This window comes from Cuculus canorus, chromosome 19, assembly GCF_017976375.1.
Source record: "Cuculus canorus isolate bCucCan1 chromosome 19, bCucCan1.pri, whole genome shotgun sequence".
NCBI classification, from domain to species: domain Eukaryota; kingdom Metazoa; phylum Chordata; class Aves; order Cuculiformes; family Cuculidae; genus Cuculus; species Cuculus canorus.
The window spans coordinates 9,546,543-9,566,979 of NC_071419.1; the positions used below are offsets into that span (position 1 = coordinate 9,546,543).

Genomic DNA, 20,437 nt, shown 5'->3' on the forward strand with positions numbered 1-20,437 from the left:
CTCACTCGTGTTCTCCAGTCTTGAGCAAGCGAGGTAGTCTCATGGTGAAAAAACTATCCACAGAACAGAGAAGTTTTTCCAGTGTCTACATGCCACAGGAACCACACCAGATTTCTGTCTCTTTGCTCAATACATTGCTTCAAAGTTGTTCTAGGAGATGTTGTGCCCTTACACTCCCCTGCTTTGCCCCAGTGCACTCAATATAAGAAGTCTGGTACAGCATCCTGCCTATTATTTGCCTTTCTCTCCTTGAAGTAAAGGCAGAGGGGTGACAAAAGGCTACTTGGGTACCAGAAGAGACCAAGTGTCTGGTCTGCTCGTGTCCTACCATGGGTATTGCTGTTGGAAAAAAATCCCTTGGCAGCAGCAGTAAGAGGTGAAGCAGTTCAGCACAGCAACAAATATGCTGCCCAGTGCAACCACTTTAAATTCAATAAATCCCAGGCTGCCTATGTCATGCTGAGAAACAAAGTGGTTTGCATACACAAGGAGACAGACCAGGATTTGTCCTGGAGGGCTCTCCCAGAGTCCTGGCATGGCTCATCTCCAATCCTGCAGCCATGGGCTGGAGCCAAGGCCACAGAGGCAGCATCCCCTTGGGCCATGACATTCCAGCAGCTTCTGACACCATGTAGGTACCGCCCAGCTGATCATCTCACTTAATGTGCGGGGGAGGGAAATGTGCTTAGAGGACATGCCATAGAGCAGAAAGATGATTACAGCAGCAGAGAGGTGGGAGGTCATGACAGGGACAGAGACGCTGAAGGTGGAGAGCCATCCTGCACCCTCCCACTCCTTTGCATCATATGTCATATCCTGGCAAAAGGCAGATCTAGGAGCTGGTTCCCATCTCCCATCTGGTGACAAACCCTGTCTAACTGGGTAACATTTCACAATAGCGACCGGTTAGGTCCTACTTCTGCTTATTGATGGTCAGGAGTCATGTCAGAGTACTGACTGACCTGAGAAGCCCCACAACCAGCAGCGCTTGAGCTTATTGGATGCTCACACATCAATTTTGGTGTAGTAGAAATTTCCACACCGATAGCACTGCCTGCTTTCACTTTTCCCCTTCCCCGGCTTTGGCCATGGGTTGGCAGAAGCAGGTGTTGCCCACTGCTCCCCATGCAGCCCCAATGCTCAGCCGCAATGAGCCAAGTGCCAGATGCAGGATGCTCACAGCAAAGCACAATGGGGGAATGACCATGGAGTACATGTCAGCAACCAAGAGCCAAGGCATCAAGGCAGCAGCAGCAAGAGGGATGGATGAAATGCCAACCTGGGAAGTCATGACTGGTGCTGAGAATGCTCAGCACCCGCTCAAGCCTATTCATACTGCATCTCTGTACACACAATGTCTCCGGTGGGAGACATCAGACAACCTAGTGAATCACCAAGCGGCAAGGATATGACAAGATCAAGAGGAACAAATATTATGTGCTGATTCTCCGTCTCCTCTCAGCTGAAGGATGCTCAGTGCTTTGTTTTTCTAAGCAGAATTTCCCAGGATTTAGCTGGAAATGGTGCAGATAAAATATTAACCATTCTGAACACACTGAAAAAGTAGCACTTTGAAGACTCTTAGAAAATGTGTGAAATGGTCTCTGAATGCTCAACTACTCTCTCTCCGTGGTCACTGCAAGCTTAAAAACTAACACTGCCATTACCCAATGTAGACAAGGAATGAATAAAGATGCAATATGCTAAGTATCTTCCATGATGAAGGCAAAAATACCTGCAACACCATCCTTGTGTATACTGCTTGATCCTTGCTACGTGGATGATTCAGTTTATTTGTCCTTAGAAAAAAGGTCCTCATACATATCATGTACCAGCATGCAGAAAGAACAAAAAGCACTACAGAAAGAAGAGGAAACTCAGCAAAACAGAGGTGACATGTCCCAGTGCCAAGCTGTTTCTTTCTCCTCTCATGGATGCCTAATTCCTTTTAAGCACTTCTTCTCTTTAAAGAAGATCTCTAAGTCTCATTATTTAATTCTGCAGTAAAACATCTCCCCTCTCTAAAGCTGTATTGACAAACCCTGTAGATTTCTCTAATTGGTAGAGACTAGTCAAGAATCACAGGCTGGGACATGTCTGACTGAGCAGGAGAATTTACCCAGCAGTCCAGGCTGAAAACTCAGCTGGGGGCAAACAGGGAGCAGCAGGAGAAATGTGAAGAGCACCATGGCAGCAGCCAAGCAGGACTGCCCCTGCCCACACTGCCTGCACAGGCTCAGCTCCCTCCATAGCAAAAATGAGACTGTCATGGTCCCTGAAGGTCACCAATTCCCTGTCCTACAGCCAGGGAATGGATGGGAAACACTCCAGGCAGGAGCACACGTGCAGGGTGGTACAGCCAAGGGTGGCCAGGCAGCAGGAACCCAGCTCTGGCAAAAGAGATTTGCAGATGTGGGTTTATTCTGGCTGGTCTAAAGCTGTCTTGGCTGAGCCGTCTTGGGCAACTCACCTCTTGGCAAATAAAAGGCACACCATGTGCCAGATGCATTTATGCTCCGGAATTTCTCCTTCCTTTCGGGGGATTTTTAAGAACAAATTCACAGCTTGACTTTATGAGCCAGTTGCAGACCATGAACCTGTTCCTATTTCATCTTAGGAGCCCAATCCTTGCTCTCCAAGGCTCCAGCTATTCCTCCTCTTCAAACCCAAAGTTTTCAGGTCATGCACCGCTGCAAAAGTCTCAAGCCAATAAAAGCTTATAGGAGCTGTTTTAACTCAGATGTGGCTCTGCTGGAATTCCTTGGAAAATAAAGAAAATAAATCCCAGAAAATTAACTTTGACACTGATGACTTCGATATCAATTTCAGTTTTTTAGTATTCTGTCCTAGAATAAGTAACTGGGACCACAGGCAGCAGGAAAAAAAATCACATCTCTACGCAGCAGTTCCACAGAAATAGGAGTTCTCTTTCTCGTCATCTTAGCAGCACCTTCCCACCCATTCTGGTTTTCAAATTTATAATAAATGAGGCCGCCTGCCCTGGAATTAGTGCTGTAAAATCAGGGAGCAGTCCTTGTACTCAAGGTTTTACAGCCTGAAGGAAAACAAACAATAAATTAAAGATGGAAACAAATTCGGTCTCTAGTGTAAGGTCACAAAGGAATTACGTGGCTTGGCTCAGATTGGAGCACACGTCTTCTGGTTCTTTACCAGCTGACTTGCCCCGTCTCCCTAAACCATACTGAGTTTTACTACTTTTTGTTTTCAAAATTAGAATCATAGAATTTGTGTTGGAAGGGACCTTAAAGATTATCCAGTTCCAACACCCCTGCCATGGATCCAACATCCCACTGGATCAGGCTGCCCAAGGCCCATCCAACCTGGCCTTGAACACCTCCAGGGATGGGGCAGCCACAACTTCCCTGGGCAGCCTGGGCCAGGGCCTCACCACTCTTGTCATGAAGAAATTCTCCCTTATGTCCAGTCTAAATCTGCCCCTCTCCAGTTTATACCCATTGCCCCTCGTCCTATCACCACAAGCCTTTGTGAACAGCCCCTCCCCAGCTTTCTTGTAGCCCCTTCAGGTACTGGAAGGTCACTATAAGATCTCCTGGGAGCCTTCTCTTCTCCAGCCTGAACAACCCCAACTCTCTCAGCCTGTTCTCATATGGGAGGTGCTCCAGCCCTCGGATCATCTCTGTAGCTTTCTCTGGACCTGTTCTAACAGTTCCATCTGCTTGTTACGTTGAGGATTCTAGAACTGGACACAGTACTCCAGATGAGGTCTCCCAAGAGAGGAATAGAGGGGCAGAATCCCCTCCTCACCCTGCTGGCCACGCTGCTTTTTATGCAGCCCAGGACACGGTTGGTCTTCTGGGCTGCAAGCACTCGTTGCCGGCTCACATCAAGCTTCTCATCAACCAACTATCAGTCAATCTCTTTCCCTGACCAGTCTGCTGGCATGAATCCCCGGTCCCACAGCTGACAGCCTGTCATTCTCACTCAGGAAATTATACATCCTGCTCAGAACAAGACTTTTCCTTTCTGGTGTATCAAGAGCTGAATCAGACTACTGTAATAGGAAGATTTCTAGCAGTGCCATCAACACACAAGTCACAAGCGCCAGCTGAATTTTTGTTGGGAGGTGGGAGCTGCAGACAGACTGGGACCTGAGAAAATACTATTCTTTCTTTGACATTATTTTGTAATAACACAAATCTGAACTAGTTCTCATGGGGAGGCGGGGGAATCCAAAGCTTGTTGCTCTCTCAATAAAAATTAAGTAACTTTCCACCCTGTTTCTCTTCCCAGGGAAAAAGAAGAAGTTTCTGCACATCAGTGTGTGTGCATGTATAAATGAAAGAAAGTTTCAGTTTTGATGAGAACCGTGTTTTCCCAGGAAAAAAAAATCCCAATTTCAACAATCTGGATAAGTCTACATGGCAACTTCTCCACTGATGGCTCCATCCAAGCGCTGCCTAAACCCTGCCAATGCCAGTGGATGGAAGGTGGGCTGCTGCTGTGTGGCAGGGAGAAGGGAACCTCTTCCAGGTGGACCTCAGCTGCCGTCTGAGCTCATTTCTTATAAGTGAGCAGCTCTTGTGTTGTCAATGGGTAGAAGGTCCTTTTAATCAGAGGTAACAGCTATCAATAATGTAAGATTACATAAATTCTTCCCAAGTGGAATAGGGAGTCACAGCTTTTCCAGGTAATGATAACAGGCTCCCGTGAAAGCACAATAAAAGCAAGTTCAGAGAAGATAAACCCCACAGCAGCTAACAACCACCTTGCTTTAGGCCTGATCCCCATACTCTTTGCTGCAAAAGATTGAGCAACCTGCAGCCTGCTGTGAATTCTGCTAAAATGTAGGAATGAAGCAACGTTTCAGTGAATCAGACCCCTTCTTCGGGGTCATTTGCGATACCCTCACCTTCCCTAAAAGACTTCCCTTTTCTCTCTGGGCTCTGCTGAAACTGCTGGGCTCTGGGGCACCACACGCCACCCGCTCGTCTCTGCTGCTTGCTCTCATTCTTTCCCTGCTTCTCACTTTCACTCCCATTGGTTTCACGTTCCCTTTGCCACGCAGAAAAGCTTTCAAGCTTATCCAGCCCAGCAGCAGGGTTTATCCTGGTTCCACCCACTGGGACTTTCCTAGCTTCCTTCTGCACAGCAAAGGGAAAAAAAGCCAGACAGAGGCAGCAGCAGGCACCCTAGGGAGCTCGGGAGCTGCGGTGCTCTTTCCCTGAGCTAGGTTTCTATTGTAGGCGGTGCATTCCTTGGGAGGGAGGGTGTGTGTGTGTGTCGGTGACTTCCCACACTCGGGACAGCTCTTATTTAATGGGGGTCTCTATGCAGGGCAGACACAAGAAGAGATTTTGCCCTTGCCAGTTCCCATCCAGGAACAGCAGCAGCTTACACATCAGGTACCGGCATGGAACGCATCACCGAGATAACCCTGGAGGAGACAGCTCTTGGGACCAACCAAGTTTCCAGGATGCACCTCAAAGGGGATTTGAGGAGGATACGATGTGCAGTGGTGCTGTGCCTGCTCTCGGTGCTGGTCCTGGCACTACTCACTGCCTATCTGCTCGTTGGGAACCTCAGAGCCCCCAGCTCCTGCGCCGGCCAGGTAAGGAACTGACAGCCGATTTCTGTCCTGCCACTTTGCGCGGAAGAGAGTTCTGCATCCCTCATCTCCAGGGTTGTATTTGTTTGCTTTTTTCATTCTTTTTATGAGTTTCTCATGTTTAAGGGAATGCGAGAAACTTATTGTTGCATTCTTTCTTCCTTACGCAAAGCAAATCTGCCTGGAATAAATCTTATTATTGTTCGGCCTTTTTAAGTAACGGTTTCTGTTCCCCGGTCTTAATTTCACTATGGTCACAGTACGACGCTCCTCTTTAAAACTTTTATGGATATGCCACAGGAAATGCTTAAGAAAAATAGCTTGTTGATGGAAACCAGTGTTTATCCACTGATTTAACACAGATTTTGTCACTATGGCTCATATTTCTCCTTTCTTTTGGGTTAACTCTGAGACTTACCCTCCCAGTGTCCTGTTTCAGCAAATATCTGCTGACCACACTGCTGATGTTGGTGGGTCAGTACCAATCATCCATCATGGGGCAGACAGCTACATCTCTCATATATTATTAATGCAAATTCTTGCAGAGATACCATTTGGGATGATTATGAGATCTGACTCTAAATTTTGCATCCCATTTTTTTTAGTCCTCATCAAAACTTTCCCTAGATCCAGGTATCTGCTCAGCTCTTCTCCTTCGACAGACAGCTAAAATCACTTTGCAATACAAGCTTCTTGGTGTGACTGCTTCTAGTGCCCTTCTATGCCATCCCACTCCTTGTGCCAGACTGCAAATGCCTGTTTTCACTGTAGGTTACAAATTCAGCAGGACTGCCCCATGCTAGAAAGATGCAGATATGCATATAGGTCTGAAGAATTAAGGTTTTAATTTCAGCTTTAAGTCTGAAATTTCCCAACTATTTAGCCGGCTTGTTACATGTTCGCTTCGAAAGAGCAAAAGAAAGCAGTGGTAGTAAGTGGCCTTGAAGGCAGATTGTTAACCTTGCACACATTTAGCCTATAGATGTTTAGAGTGTGAGAGCTGTACCCACGTCTGTGTGCATGCACACTATTGGCTGCCCAAAGGCATGCTAGCCCTGATTTAACCCCAAGCCATACACAAGTGATGCTGGCCTTCTGGGTGCGGCATCTTCTGCGTTCAGCATCCTCTCTGTTATGTGGTTATACCTTCATATACAGCTGAAAGGAATTCAAATAGCCTTGTACAATATCTCAGGCAGTTAAATCCGTGGATTTCTTGCACACGTGAAAGTGCATGTTACCGTGCTGACCCTGCTAGTGCTATTTTGACCAGCTAGAGCAGGTGCGCATGGAGTGAAGAGGCTCTTTTGACAGTCTTGGCTGCATTGTTCTTTGTTGGTGTCCATGAGATTGTACAGAGTTCAGTTCTCAAAACAATCTTAGAGTGAAATAATAATAAAATGTTAGTTTGTTTGAGCAGACTAGTGTCTTCCCGGCTATTGATCCTGTTGGCAGAGTTAGCAGAGAAAAGTATTTTCATGAGTGGGCTTGGATTCTTAAGAGGAAAAGCAAAATGTAAGCCATTAGATTTGCTCTAGTGTGGGCTACACTAGTGTGTATTTCCGAGCATGTGCACTGAAATATTAGAGCATAGTACTCCCACAATGATGTAATGAGGTGATTACTTGACTTACAGCCTCTGTGAGTCCCAGTGAGGAAGAGAGAAATCATTGGGCTGGCGGGCTGCCCGCTGCCTCCGTGCCAAGCCGGGTGGGTGGAGCGCCCAGCTACAGTTCAGCTGAATCTTGCATTTTTTGAATACTTCATTCACTCTGCTGGTGACTGACTCTGTCGCCAGTGTTGTCCTGCAACAGAGCACAGATGAGTGCTGGTGTAGCTTTCTGTTAGTACTCCAAAGAGTCATGTCCTGGGCTGAGCTCAGGCGCTCACTTCTGCCGCTCAGCAGTGCTGTAGGCTCGTTCAGTCCATTGGAACATTTCTGGGCATAAAGACTCTTGGGAAAACATCTTTTTGCATTTCCTTCTGCATTCAAAGTGCTGGAACTGGATTGCTAAAGGCTGCCTTCCTCATGTGCCCAAACTTTCAGCCAGTTGTTGTTCAGGAGAAGAGAAGGCTTTGAGGGGACATTACAGTGACCTTCCAGTACCTGAAGGGCTACAAGAAAGCTGGAGAGGGACTGTTCACAAAGGCTTGTAGTGATAGGACGTGGGGAAATGGATATAAACTGGAGAGGGGCAGATTTAGACTAGATATAAGGAAGAATTTCTTCACTCTGAGAGTGGTGAGGCCCTGGAACATGTTGCCCAGGGAAGCTGTGGCATGGAGGTGTTCAAGGCCAGGTTGGATGGGCCTTGGGCAGCCTGATCCAGTGGGAGGTGTCCCTGCCCATGGCAGGGGGATTTGAACTAGATGATCTTTAAGGTCCCTTCCAACCCAAATTAGTCTATGAATCTATGAAATGATAGCCTGTATCAGGATTATTTTGCAACAAGATGCATGCGCCAGAGCTCTCTGTGGCCCTAGTTTTGGGGCACGGATTCCCTTGGCATATTGGGAGCAAGTGGGCAGACCCAAGATTGCCCCAAGTACGTATTCACTTGCTGACCCTTTCACCAGCAAGCCCACGGGAGGAGTTGTCTCGTTGCCCCAGGACCAGAGCTCAGCTCACACATGCCAGATCATCAACTTCTCACACACTGGGGACAGCCCTGGGAGGGAGGAGGGACTTGGCAGCTAAGCAGGTGAGAAGCAGATGTAGTAAATTCCTGAGCCTGTCCTTCCTGGAGCAAAGAGGAGGAGAAGGGCAGCTGGGGAAGGATTATGCAAGAGGGGTGTGCCTCTTCAATTTGCCTGCGGGGTGAGGCAGTTTGTTAACCTCTCCTTCTGCGTACACGTGGTGTCACATTCTGCCTCTGAAGGGACGCAAACTGACCTTTTCCTCTGGAAATGTTCCTGCCAGGAAAAAGCAGGGCAAATTATGTCATTGGAGCAACATGTGTAAACCATCCGTTCTCCCTCTCTCATGGTGTAACGTGTCTTGTGTGAATAATTCAAGTCTGATGATGATTTCCCTGGACATCTTCCAGGCTCACTACTCTGTTTCCCTTTTGGAATTAGAAATCACTTTCTTTTGTGCTTCAAGGCAGAGGAAGGTGAGGAACTAGGGTTCTTTAGGCAATAACACATGGCTTGTGTTATTAGCGGGAAATCTATAAAGGGCTCTAGTGGAGCTCTTCCAGAGGATGGCCAAGAGTGCTGCACATCCTTCCCCAAAAACAGAGCCAAGTTTCAGTATGTGTGTGCAAATTTACCAAGGGAATGGCACAGCAGTCAGAAGAGCACGTCTGGCTACGTTAGCAACCCACTCAGCTAGCCCAATACAGCAGAGCATCAAGTCCTGTGGCCTGGAGATGTTGGTTCCTGGGCTTATTTTCATGGCATCTTTGGCATGGCTAGGCCATAAACACCATAAAGGGAAATTCTGAAACCTATCCAAAGGATTGCACTTGGACCTGTGTGCCCTGTCAGCTTTGTGATGGAGATGGGAACTGCTACAGTACAGGAGGAGCTTGGAAGTCCTAGCAGCTCCACCTGGATCCTACCCAAAAGGATGAAGCCAGGAAGCTAGCAGCAAAGCTTCAATACAGACTGCTAGAACATGCAGAGCCAGAACCTTGGCCAGCCCAAATGGGAAAGGAAACCTGAAATGGGTTCCTGATCTGTAGGGATGCAGAAATGCCTGGGAACATTGCACCTAGGCCCTGGTGTGTGGGATTCCCCTTCCAAAAGCCAGCAGCAGTAAAACTCCTGATTGGAGATTGCTGCTTAGTACATGTGGTTCTCACAGGCAAAGAGGCCAGGTAGCACATGTCCTGTGTACGTGCTTAAACTGTGCACTATAATCCAGCCTAAATACTTCCACTGAGGCCAGTTTTTACTGGCACAGGGCAGACCCCTACCAAAAATGTCTAGCCCTGACCACACAGCCTGTCTGGAACTAGCAGAACTGTGGATGTATGTACTGCAGAGCCCTTGCCTGTAAAAGAGCCTGTGCTAAAAATGGAGTGGATGGAGGTGCTGGAGTAATTTTGCTTATTAATCTCTCTGCCTGTAGTGCCAAACTGCTTTTCCCATGCAGTTTTCCATCTGATATCTCTGGCCCTTCCTGGAGGTGCAAGAGGCAAAGCATGTGAACAGGGGATGTTCAGCCTTTCTTTTTGGCTCTAGTGGTGTGTGGAAATAAATGCAGTGGGGCTTTTGGACACTCTTGGTATGAAAGAAATACAGAAGTGTTTTGCATACCACAGTCTTCAGGGTAAGTCTTCAGCTATCCAAGATAGCACGTCAGCTATATTGTGGGATTTTCAGCATCCCTCAGTGCTTGTTACAGACTATCCACAATAACCAAAGGGAAAACTGAAGCCCTGCTGTGAATTTTTCAGAATAACAGCTAAGTAAGAAAGGAAAAGAGAGAAAAACACCAATTGCATAATTGATCTCTCTATTGCCTCATACTGCTTAGCTCTCTCACCACCTCATCTGCACCATCTACGTACAACATCTGTGCCTATTCAGGACAAATATTACTAATACCTGGCCATTAGGTAGCACTGACTAGTGCTAAAATATCTACAATAGGTTATAGATTTGCATCCTTGTTAAACAGCACAATTGAAAAAAGCCTCCTACCTTTACCAAGCAAGACAATAATTTCACACCTTGCAGACTCTGCTCCTTGTGTGCCTGCCTCTAAAGGGCACCACACTGCCCTTTAGTATCTATGAACGCAGATCCCGCACCTCAGTTTCCATCTGGCCTTCTTTGGAAACAAATTAGATTACATATAAAGCTTCTTCCCAGTACTTCACCAGGGAGGTGATTCCGCCCCTCTATTCCTCTCTTGTGAGACCTCATCTGGAGCATTGTGCCCAGTTCTGGAATCCTCAACATAAGGAGGATATGGAACTATTAGAATGGGTCCAGAGGAGACTACAAGGATGATCCGAGGGCTGGAGCACCTCCTATCCGAGGACAGGCTGAGAAAGTTGGGGTTGTTCAGCCTGGAGAAGAGAAGGCTCCCAGGAGACCTTATAGTGACCTTCCAGTACCCAAAGAGGCTACAAGAAAACTGGAGAGGGACTGTTTACTAAGACTTGTGGTGATAGGACGAGGGGCAATGGGTATAAACTGGAGAGGAGCAGATTTAGACTGGACATAAGGAAGAATTTATTCACCATGAGAGTGGTGAGGCCCTTCCCACACCCAGGGAAGCTGTGGCTGCCCCATCCCTGGAGATGTTCAAGGCCAGGTTGGATGGGCCTTGGGCAGCCTGATCCACTGGGAGGTGTCCCTGCCCATGGCAGGGGTTGGAACTGGATACTCTTTAAGGTCCCTTCCAACCGAAACTATTCTATGATTCTATGATCTGTAGTCAAAACCATTTTGTTACATTTTATAATTCTCCTTGCTATCCTTCCCACTTTCCCATCACCTCTGTTTGTACCAGAACATCTGAGTTTCTATGAAGTACTTTAGGAGAAGTTAGGCTTTAAATATGTAAACAGTCTCACTGAAGTTACAGGATTAAATGTAGGTTTGAGATTCATTTGTAGTTCATTGCAGTACTCAGTATCGTTACAAAATATGTCACTTGATAAATACGTAGGAAGTGTCACATAAACAATGATGTAAAATATACTCGCATGCATATACATCTGGCTAAAAGCAAGGGACAGTGTGGGAGGGAAATCCTCCACATGGATCTGGTGCTTCCCACCAGGGGAAGGACAAATCCACCTGGCTGTAACTCTGCGTCACATCCAAAGTACAGTCATGTTTAGACATCACAGCAAGCAGATGAGGCCTTGGAGAAAGTTATCAGTCTTAATGAGGGCTCAGACATCTCGCTGACAGTGCAACACCATCCCTCTCTGTCAGCCACACGCTGAGCTCTCACACCACCTTCTTTTCGAGATGGCATTGCCTGCAGAGAGGCAGACTCCCGTGGCTGAGCTATCTATGTGTGTGCAGGTGGGGAAGGGACAAAAAGGAAGAATTTTTCCTGCAGTTTTGCTTCTCCATTTTTTTTTTTCCAACACGTTGGAGCCACTATTTTAGAAATGATGGTTTTCCACGGGAACACACTGATGTTTACTGTTAGTAACACTAAAATATCATAGAATCATATCTTTGGGCTTACTGGAGCACCTAGCAGTCCCCTAAGCCAGGCAGCCTGACTCCTCCACACACACTCTCCCTCCCCCAGCTACTATTTCCTACTTCTCTTCCAGTATCTGAAGTTGCGTGAGGCAACCACCATGAGAGAGCTTCAGCTTCCATGTGTTAATACCATTTCAGCCTGTTTATTAAGCAACGTGCATCAAATCCTTAGCTGCCAGCTCTTCAGAGTTTAGTCTCTTCAATATATTTATTGTAGCTGTCTATAGAACACACCATACCACACCAACTTACTTCTGACAAACCTTGTGCAAAAGAGGTTCTCGACAGCCCTGATAGTCAGCCCTGAGCTGGCCACATAACCCAGTTTGTCTGCTTTCTGCAACTACATTGGTGGCTTAGAACCCTGAGGAAAACATAAAAGATGCTCCTCACACCCCAGGGAGGTCAGATCCAGTCAGCATCCCACAGCATCCTCCAGTTAGGACCCATGGTACTTTGCAGGCTGCTGTAGGAGGACAAGAATCCTCTGGCCATGCCCAAGTGTCATTCAGAATGACAAGCCATTAAATAGACGTAGGTGTGTGGCAGGCAGACAGCAGCTTCTCTTTGAACTGCTTGATCTAAACATCAGAACAGCTTGGCACGGCCCAGGGCCATGCAAAGACATGTTGGCACAGAGATGTGTTATAAGCGCTGGTGTTCAGCTCTAGAACAAAACATAAGAGGCAAGCAAAGACGCATCACCTTGCCTTCCCTTGGAGGAAAGTCATCAAGCCAGAACTCACTGTCCGCCAGCTACAATTTCTGACCTGCTCAGCTCCCTCCCATCTTCCAGTAAGGCAACCCCAAATTCAAGATGGACCCAAGCAACAGACTAACTGTCTGAAATAACACAGATGCAAAAAGAAAGGGAGATGAAATGGTAGCTCTGTAGCTCATACACCTCAGTTTGTCTGTTCGCTGGCATTATCAATTCACTGATGACCTGCAAAGGCTCAGACCTGCTGAGTCCTGAAATAGGGAAGAATCATTCACTTTGCTCTGTTTGCTCTGCACAAATTGAGGGGCAGGATCATCTCGAAGCAGCAGAGGATCTCCAGCAGTGCTGGATGGAGGCACTGTCACAAAGGAGGGTTAGGGATGGCTAATACACACCGGCCACTCTGCATCCTCCCTCAGTTATGCCAAGGACTTGCCCAGCCTCTGAACAAGACTGGAGTTTAACTTCACCACCACAGGATCCTAAGTGCTATCCCTGGCTTCTTTTCGAGACTCAGGCAGGTCAAACAAACAACAGAAAACCCTTGTAATGAAGCAAAACCCTGTCAGGGCTTGTCCTTTGACATAAAAACTCTAGCTGAGGTTGATATTATTACTGTAGGATATTCCATTTTCTGGGACAGTGAAAACCAAGCCCTCTGCGGAAGTACTGTACGCCCCAGAGCCTTGAGCTAACTGCATGCAAACCTCTCCTGCAGGTCACAGAAGAGAGGACCTCTCGCTTTCTGAAGCAACGGGCAGCAGCTTCTGGTAGGTTTGCCAATTCTTTCCCCCGTCCTGAACCTCTTTGTTTACAGAGTATTTGCAATCACTTCTGCAGCGCCCTGCTGCCAGACACCTCCCTGCTGCCAGACACCTCCCTACCTGCCCTCTGATCTCATACCCAAATCCATCCTAAGTCAAAAAGCTGGGGCAGAGACAAATCTGGGTGACAAGATGCAGGGAACCAACTGAGGCAAGCGTTAGTGCGAGCATTTCTAACTCCAGGGCTGTGCAAGCTTGCTCTTTCTAGTGCATGCACAGACCTCCTCAGCAGCTTTCTGAGATCAGTATAAATCCCTAAACATGCAAAAGCGTGGATTTGAGAGCCCACGCATGCCAAACCACACCTCCATTCACCCTCCAGCACTTTAAGACACCACCATGATGTGCCCTGTCTGACAAGCTTGGGCATTCGCAAACGGATTTTATTGCTTCAACAGAGTCAATAAACAATGACAACAAATAACTCCTGACTCAAACACATGCAGAAATGGAAACGATGCACACTATTCCTCGTTGGCATCATCGCTCACATATCATTGTCTTGAATAGCAGTAAGCATCCTTACATACTTCTTTTCCTTGTTTCCCCCCAGGTACAGATATGCTTTCAAGCGCAGAAAAGCCAAGAGCACACCTGACAGGTAATGAGTGTTCAAAAATGAAGTGTTTCCCATGGGTATGACAGCAGATAGAGCAGTGCAACAATCTCAGTTAATATGGAGCCAATACAATCGAGTGTGGCAGGAAACATGGGGAAAATAATCATCAGCTTTGCCTTGTTGACCATGACAGATTTACCGCAGCCCGTGTTTGCAGAAACCCTACAAGTTCAGCAATGTGCCACAAAATGAACCCAAAAGCTGCCAAGCAAGAGGAACTCTACAGCAAGGGACTAAACCAAAAGGGATTTGGGGAAAGGAGAAGTAATTTCACATGGAAGGGATGCCAAAAATTTATAGTGGATAAGAATGTTGAAGGAACTGTAGCAATTAATGCCTTACTAAAAGCAGATTTTATTTACTTCACGGGTCAGCATAATAGCCATATTTTTCAGAAAGTATAGCTCTATAGTTATAGTAATAAGTAAATGATCAGTATGAAGTTCACTTGCTGCTAGAAATACGGCACTGTATTCAAAGGCACTTGAAAATGCATTTTTACTCTTGACCGGTATTGAAAGCATGGGGAAAATTAATTAACTTGAAAATAGCATCAATAGAGTGAGCTTTATCCTAACATGGAGGTCATTGCGGTAGAACTTAGAGTTGCCTAATTCTAGAAGTTATGAAATCATGTACTTCATTTGAGATGCCTTTTAGTTCCAAAAAAAATTGAAGAATTGAGTGTCATTGACATTTTAAATGCGTCATTGTACAAAGAAAGGAGTATTTCCCATGCAACTTCTCTTCAATATTCCTCTCACGTTCAGAAAATGGAAAAGAGCCCAGGACATTTTCTGGAAATACTCTGACACTTCCCATGTCAAAAAAGATTTTGTCTGCTACCAACCAAACTCTGAGGGGGATTATGTACTCCAAGCTCTTATAAACCTTAGAGCAAACCAAATGCTGCTTTAGTTTTTACCAGGACTCAGACCAGGTCCTAGACACCCAAGAGGTAGAGAAGGTTGAAGGCAGACAATAAGTACTTTCATTTTCTTTTATTCCCCTCTCTCTGCATCAGGCAAAGCTCCATGGGCTCCAGGACTCATTGTCCTTATGATGTAGCTATAAGTTAGTGGGGTTTGCTATCACAATCTCTATATATTGTTAACACTCAGAAATTCTCCTCATGTACTTGGTCTCCTGTGGAAAGATCAGAAAGATTTGGTACAAAGAGGTAGGCTGAAAAAAAAGCCCTTGTTGTGTTGTTCTAGTCCAAGAATATGCAAGAAATTGCAGTCCTAACACCTTCTTAGTTCCTTATAGATTATTTATTGCTAGAAAAGAGAGGGAAACGGATGCTACTGGGAGCTGAGCAAATTAGTTTTTCTGAATTTCATTTCACCCAGTATAAACCTAATAGTCATTGCCAAAAGAATTTCAAAGCTTTCCCTGCCCTGCATGTTGTTTGACTCCCTGCTCACGCACACACACCCCTTCCCCAAATACTCAATCAAAATCAACTTTAAACATTAACTCAAGCTCATTAGGAAGATCTCATTTCCTAGAAATCCGTCACCTCAGACTTTCTTAGCATGTAACAACTTTCCAGGTTCATTCTAACACCTAGCAGGATCTTAATAGTTTTTATCCTCTTCCTTTTCAATGCCTCAGCTGCTGTGATAACACAATCATTTTATGTGACAGTCAGTAAAGAGCAGAGAAAACTCTTTTTTCTGCTCTGCAGAAAAATGGGTAAGTGGTAGGGCTTATTCTCCTGGCTGTTGTGCAAGAAAGATTCAGCTGGTAGAGGAGGGGTGAAGGGAATAGAGCAGCAGTTCCCTGTTTCTTCCCCTGCAGCCTGAGGAGCATCCTCAGCCTGGATCAGGTTAACCTTGGGCTCTGGATTAGAGCTCTGCTTGTAACCAGCTGACCACAAGACTGGGAAAAACCTTGGAGGAAAGCTAAGACTAACACCAAGCTTAGTGTTTTGTTCTAGCAAAGCTTTTTGAAAAAAAATGAAGATAAAAATGATGTCGAATACAACATGTTGCTTGAATTTGGGTCTCTTGAAGCACGATGGGGTCTTCTGAGTTTTTGGTAAAATCAATTGACCTTGGTAAACCAAAGGCAACTCTACTAAAAAGGATGTCATTTCCAACACTTAGGAAGAAATGCTTGTCCTAAGGGTTAACAAACCATAGATGATCTTTAAGGTCCCCTCCAATCCAAACTACTCCATGATTCTATCCTTCAGAGGCAACTTGGCAGGAGGAGGAGTTTGGGTGGCTCAGTGCTTGGTAAAGGTTCATGCTGATCATTGTGAAACTTTCATATGCGCAGCAGTGTCTAAGAGACATAATTCCAGTCCACCACTACTGAAGAAAATGATGCTTTAGTTTTTTTTACTGCTACCCCAAACCACTAGGTTCAGGCATGGTACCCTTATGTACAATTGCCCTAGCACTGGTTTTGCTCAAGGACAAGGATTTTACTCTAAATAAGTAAGATCGCACCCCAGACCTACAGATGGCTTTACCCTTCATTGCTCCACAGCACCATGAGACTCAGCCTTTAGATGACATTGTCATTGTTTGAGATCTGGCCCCAAACCAACACACCCATTCACAGCACGTTCCTTCAGGCAAGCTGCACTGGCTGAGATCCTCCAAAAGTATCCTTGGTTTTCACTCCTAGTTGTTCAGACCTAGACATCTATGGACAACCTCCAAAACTATCACTGGACAGTTGGCCTGCAGCCAATTCACCTCCATTTTCAAGCTGTGAAATAAGAACATTTCTGCCCTAGTGTTTTGATTGCCCTATTTAAATTGTTTCCCCTTTGGGGTGGAGATCTTGATTTACATTCAGTTGCATATACCTGGCTTCAGCAAACTAACTTGTCTTTTCTTCTTCCTCGCACAGTGAAGAGACAAGATCTCGTCAACACCATGGGAAACCATCTGCCCATTCTGCAGTGGGAAGACAAGCGAGGCTTGGCCTTCACCAAGAACAACCTGAGTTATTCCAGCAGCGCACTGGTGATACCTGTGTCTGGAGACTACTACGTCTACGCTCAGGTCACTTTCCGAGGGACCACCGAAAGTAAAACAAATTCTGTCACCGAGATCATCACCAAAGTCACTGACAGTTACCCTGAGCCCACCCAGCTGCTGACCGGCATAAAGACCCTCAATGAAAAGGGAAACAACTGGTTCCAGCCCATTTATCTGGGCGCCGTAGTCTCCTTAGAAGTAGGAGACAAGCTCATGGTCAACGTTAGTGACATCAGGCTGGTGGATTACACCAAGGAGCATAAAACCTTCTTCGGTGCGTTTTTACTGTAGGTCCTTGGCAGCAGCTGGTGGGGGAGTCCCTTCAGGGTCCTGGTGTGACCTCGCTGGATCTTGGCTTTGTGGGTGTGCGTCAGGGTGCGATCTCTGTGCTGTTCTCCTCTTTCTCTACTGTCACTGCCCTGCGGTTCCCTGCAGCCTTAAATTAAGGGGTAGGGAAAGCTAAAACCACAGGCTGAATTGAAACAAACAACAAAAAAACAAACCAAAGGAAAAAAAGGCAAAACCAAAAAAAAAAAAAACAGAAAGATGAAATTCAAATTGGAGGGAAAAAATATTTTTGAAAGCAAAAACTGAGAGCTCTTCAAAACTTTATAAGCTAGGGAAGAACAGTTTATGGCTGTGGGTGGGAATATTGAATAATGCAGCTGTGCTACATCACCAATTCTACCTCCAGCACCCAATTTCCTCAACTCAAAAAGGTGTTTTGAACTTTTTCCAGCACTTCCAGTTTAGGTTTGCATGACCCTGCTTCAGATTCTTGGTTCTAAAATATAATAACTTTTCTCCATTTCCTTACAAATAGATTTGCTCAGTACTTTACACTAACATCAAGATCAGATTAATCATTAACTGCTTAATTAAGCCCTTTCAACTTCCCTGTAAAGTAGATTAACATTATATCTTGTGTTTTGCAGAAGCCACTTGAAATTTTTTTCCCCAAGGAATTGTTTACAGTTCTCTGAGTCACTGTGCAACCTCGAAACTTCATAAACAATTTCTAGGGAATGCAGGCAAACACTTTCTGTTTCAACATGCAAGTGGAATCTCCCAGCCAGGCCCTAACATAAGAAAATCAGAAAAGACAAGGCAGAGAGAGAGATACAGCAAAATTTTCCACCCTTTTTTAAACCAACCACTGAAATTTTGAGAGAAAAATCTCTGCAATATGTTGGTTTCCATTAGGTTTAATACAAAGCAAGTGCAACTAAAGAAATCTTGGTGCTTTCTAGGGAAAGGTTCTTCACCCACAGGGTAGTGGAGCCCTGGAACAGCTCCCCTGGAAAGCAGTCATGGCTCCAAGCCTGATAATTCCAGAAGCATTTGGCCAACACAATATGATGTGAATTTTGGGGTTGTCCTGTGCAGGGACAGGAGTTGGACTCAAGGGTCCTTGTGGGTCCCTTCCAACTCAGGACATTCTGTGTTTCTATGATTCTTTAAATACATCACTAACAATGACTCAAGTCATGTTCTTGTAGATTCGGACTTTACATTCTTACTGCGAGGAGGTCTCACACCTGAGCACCTACCACCCAGCCATTCTCAACAATCAGGCTTAACTCTTTGCAACTTCTTCTCTTTCCTGCCTCACCTCACTGGATTTCCTCCAGTTTCCACTTCTTGGCCAGAAGTCACAGCAAGGCCTGATTGCTCTAAGTGCCTGATTGACACTGTAAGTGTCAGGGACTGTAGCACTGAGGGTGAAGGATTATAGCTGAAGAGCTCAAGTGGACAAAGAAGTCCTCTGGTGGAGACAGCCTAGCTACAAAAGACCGTGTTTGATATTCCAGCCCAACCAATGATGAGACTAGCCTGCTTTGTCCACAGTGAGCCTCTTCCTAGCAGGAGACAATTTATTGCTATGTAAAGATCTACTTGGTCGGGCAAGGAGAAGTCAGAGCCCAGAAAAAGGCCAAGGCAGATTGGCCATGAAGGGAGGAGTAGAGCAGAGCAGGAGGTGGGAGATCCGGGCAACACCAAGATCTCTGTCTCTTCCGCATTAAACCTAACTTAAACCTAGCAAGTCTTCCATGTCTTCTATCTCAGAAAAGAATGCTTTTTGGCCACTCTTCCCCATTCTGCAGTGCCTGGGTCTTATAGTCTCAGTCCTTCCCTATTTTTTCTGCACTGAAGCAGCATTAGAAACATAGCAAAAGCTAGGAGATTGCCATCATGCCCTGCTTTCTTTCCTCAGTGGACTTCTGTCTTGGTTTCAGATTTTCCTTGAATCTAGTCATTGTGTGCTGGTTCACTATACAACACTGTATTTCTAGGAGACCTTGCCAATGTCCCTGCATCAAAACCTCATTACAGTTTGGCTTCCCACCTTTTCTTTGACTTGTCCTTCTTTTTCCCATGTCCACATCTCATCTGTCCCCTTGATCCCTTTCTCTCACAGGCACCTTCCTGCCTTCTTGCCCTGTCCATTAGGTATAAGGACACATCTTTATCCAAATCTGATTTTCTACATGCAGCTTCTCTCTTACAATTGTCCCAGCGTGCAGAGAAAACTTGCCTCTGGCAATAGGTTAGAATGACAGAAAGCAAAGGTAATAATCCTGTTAGAAAGTGCAAACACTCTTGGCCAAAACATCCTCTTTATGTCTTTATTAGCTAGATTTGCTTCCATCTTTGAGTCGTTACTCCTATGTTTCCTTCACCTTTTCTTTTAAGCTGAAACTGGCTGAGATGGGAGGATTTATTCCCCATGCATCCATCCTTCAGTACCTTCCATGCAACCTGGCCTTGTTACTCCTCAGGAAAGGTACCTGATCATTCAGCTTCTTGGCAGGGCTGTTCTTACTGCTCAGAAACCCACCACACCATGGTAAAATCTGATGAAATCTTACTCTTTTGGCAGTTCAAGAGAAAGTTATTCTCTAGGGAAACTGAAGGACTTTCCATATCTCACATTTTCTAAGGTGTTGTCTCAACAACCCACATCAAGTCCTTCTGAGCTTCTGGTCCCTTTGTGTGCCCAAAATAGGATATGAACTCATGAAAACATAAAATTTGCAGCTGTTGCAGAGCATCACTTAAAGCACTTTAGGTGATTAGCACACAAAACAGGGTGGGAAATCTCATAAAGGGAAAACTTAAAAGTGACCTGTCCAGGACAGTTGATTCCCAGCAGCCAGGTAGGAAAGCTTCTGTGAACTGTTATATAGGATGAATTTAGTTTATCCTTGGAAAAAATAGGAGTGCAAATTCTAGCTGTTCTGAGAAAGTAATGGAAATCCAAAAATCTCTTTATTTCTGCAAATGCAATGATGTTGCATTCGCCTGAGGCCATAATGCAATCCTGATAGGAAGTTTCCATAAAAAAACTGGATCTAAGGCCATCATCACTTAATGCCTGATGGTAAATATGAAGTCTGGAGGAAAGGAGTGGTGGATGCTGTATCTGGCATACAATAAAATAGCCTTCTATGGGATATTTATGTACATAGGCATATATTCATCTACATTCCATAGAAGTTCTAGGAA

The 20,437-nt window shown here is 45.5% G+C and overlaps 1 protein-coding gene across 1 annotated transcript; it reads left to right on the forward strand.

Moving 5' to 3' along the window:
- The first annotated feature begins 4,943 nt into the window (after positions 1-4,943).
- On the forward strand, positions 4,944-18,970 carry TNFSF15 (TNF superfamily member 15). The gene is made up of 4 exons (XM_009557070.2): positions 4,944-5,590; positions 13,207-13,258; positions 13,866-13,913; positions 16,800-18,970. The coding sequence occupies exons 1-4, from the start codon at positions 5,393-5,395 to the stop codon at positions 17,219-17,221; spliced, it is 720 nt and encodes a 239-aa protein (XP_009555365.1). The 5' UTR covers positions 4,944-5,392; the 3' UTR covers positions 17,222-18,970.
- The last annotated feature ends 1,467 nt before the right edge of the window (positions 18,971-20,437 follow it).

What these genes read in the sequence shown, in the direction of transcription:
- TNFSF15 (XM_009557070.2), top strand. Translation starts at nt 5,393, where the DNA reads ATGGAACGCATCACCGAGATAACCCTGGAGGAGACAGCTCTTGGGACC. An exon ending in GCAACGGGCAGCAGCTTCTG is followed by an intron (nt 13,259 to 13,865) that starts GTAGGTTTGCCA and finishes GTTTCCCCCCAG; the next exon opens with GTACAGATATGCTTTCAAGC. An exon ending in GCCAAGAGCACACCTGACAG is followed by an intron (nt 13,914 to 16,799) that starts GTAATGAGTGTT and finishes TTCCTCGCACAG; the next exon opens with TGAAGAGACAAGATCTCGTC.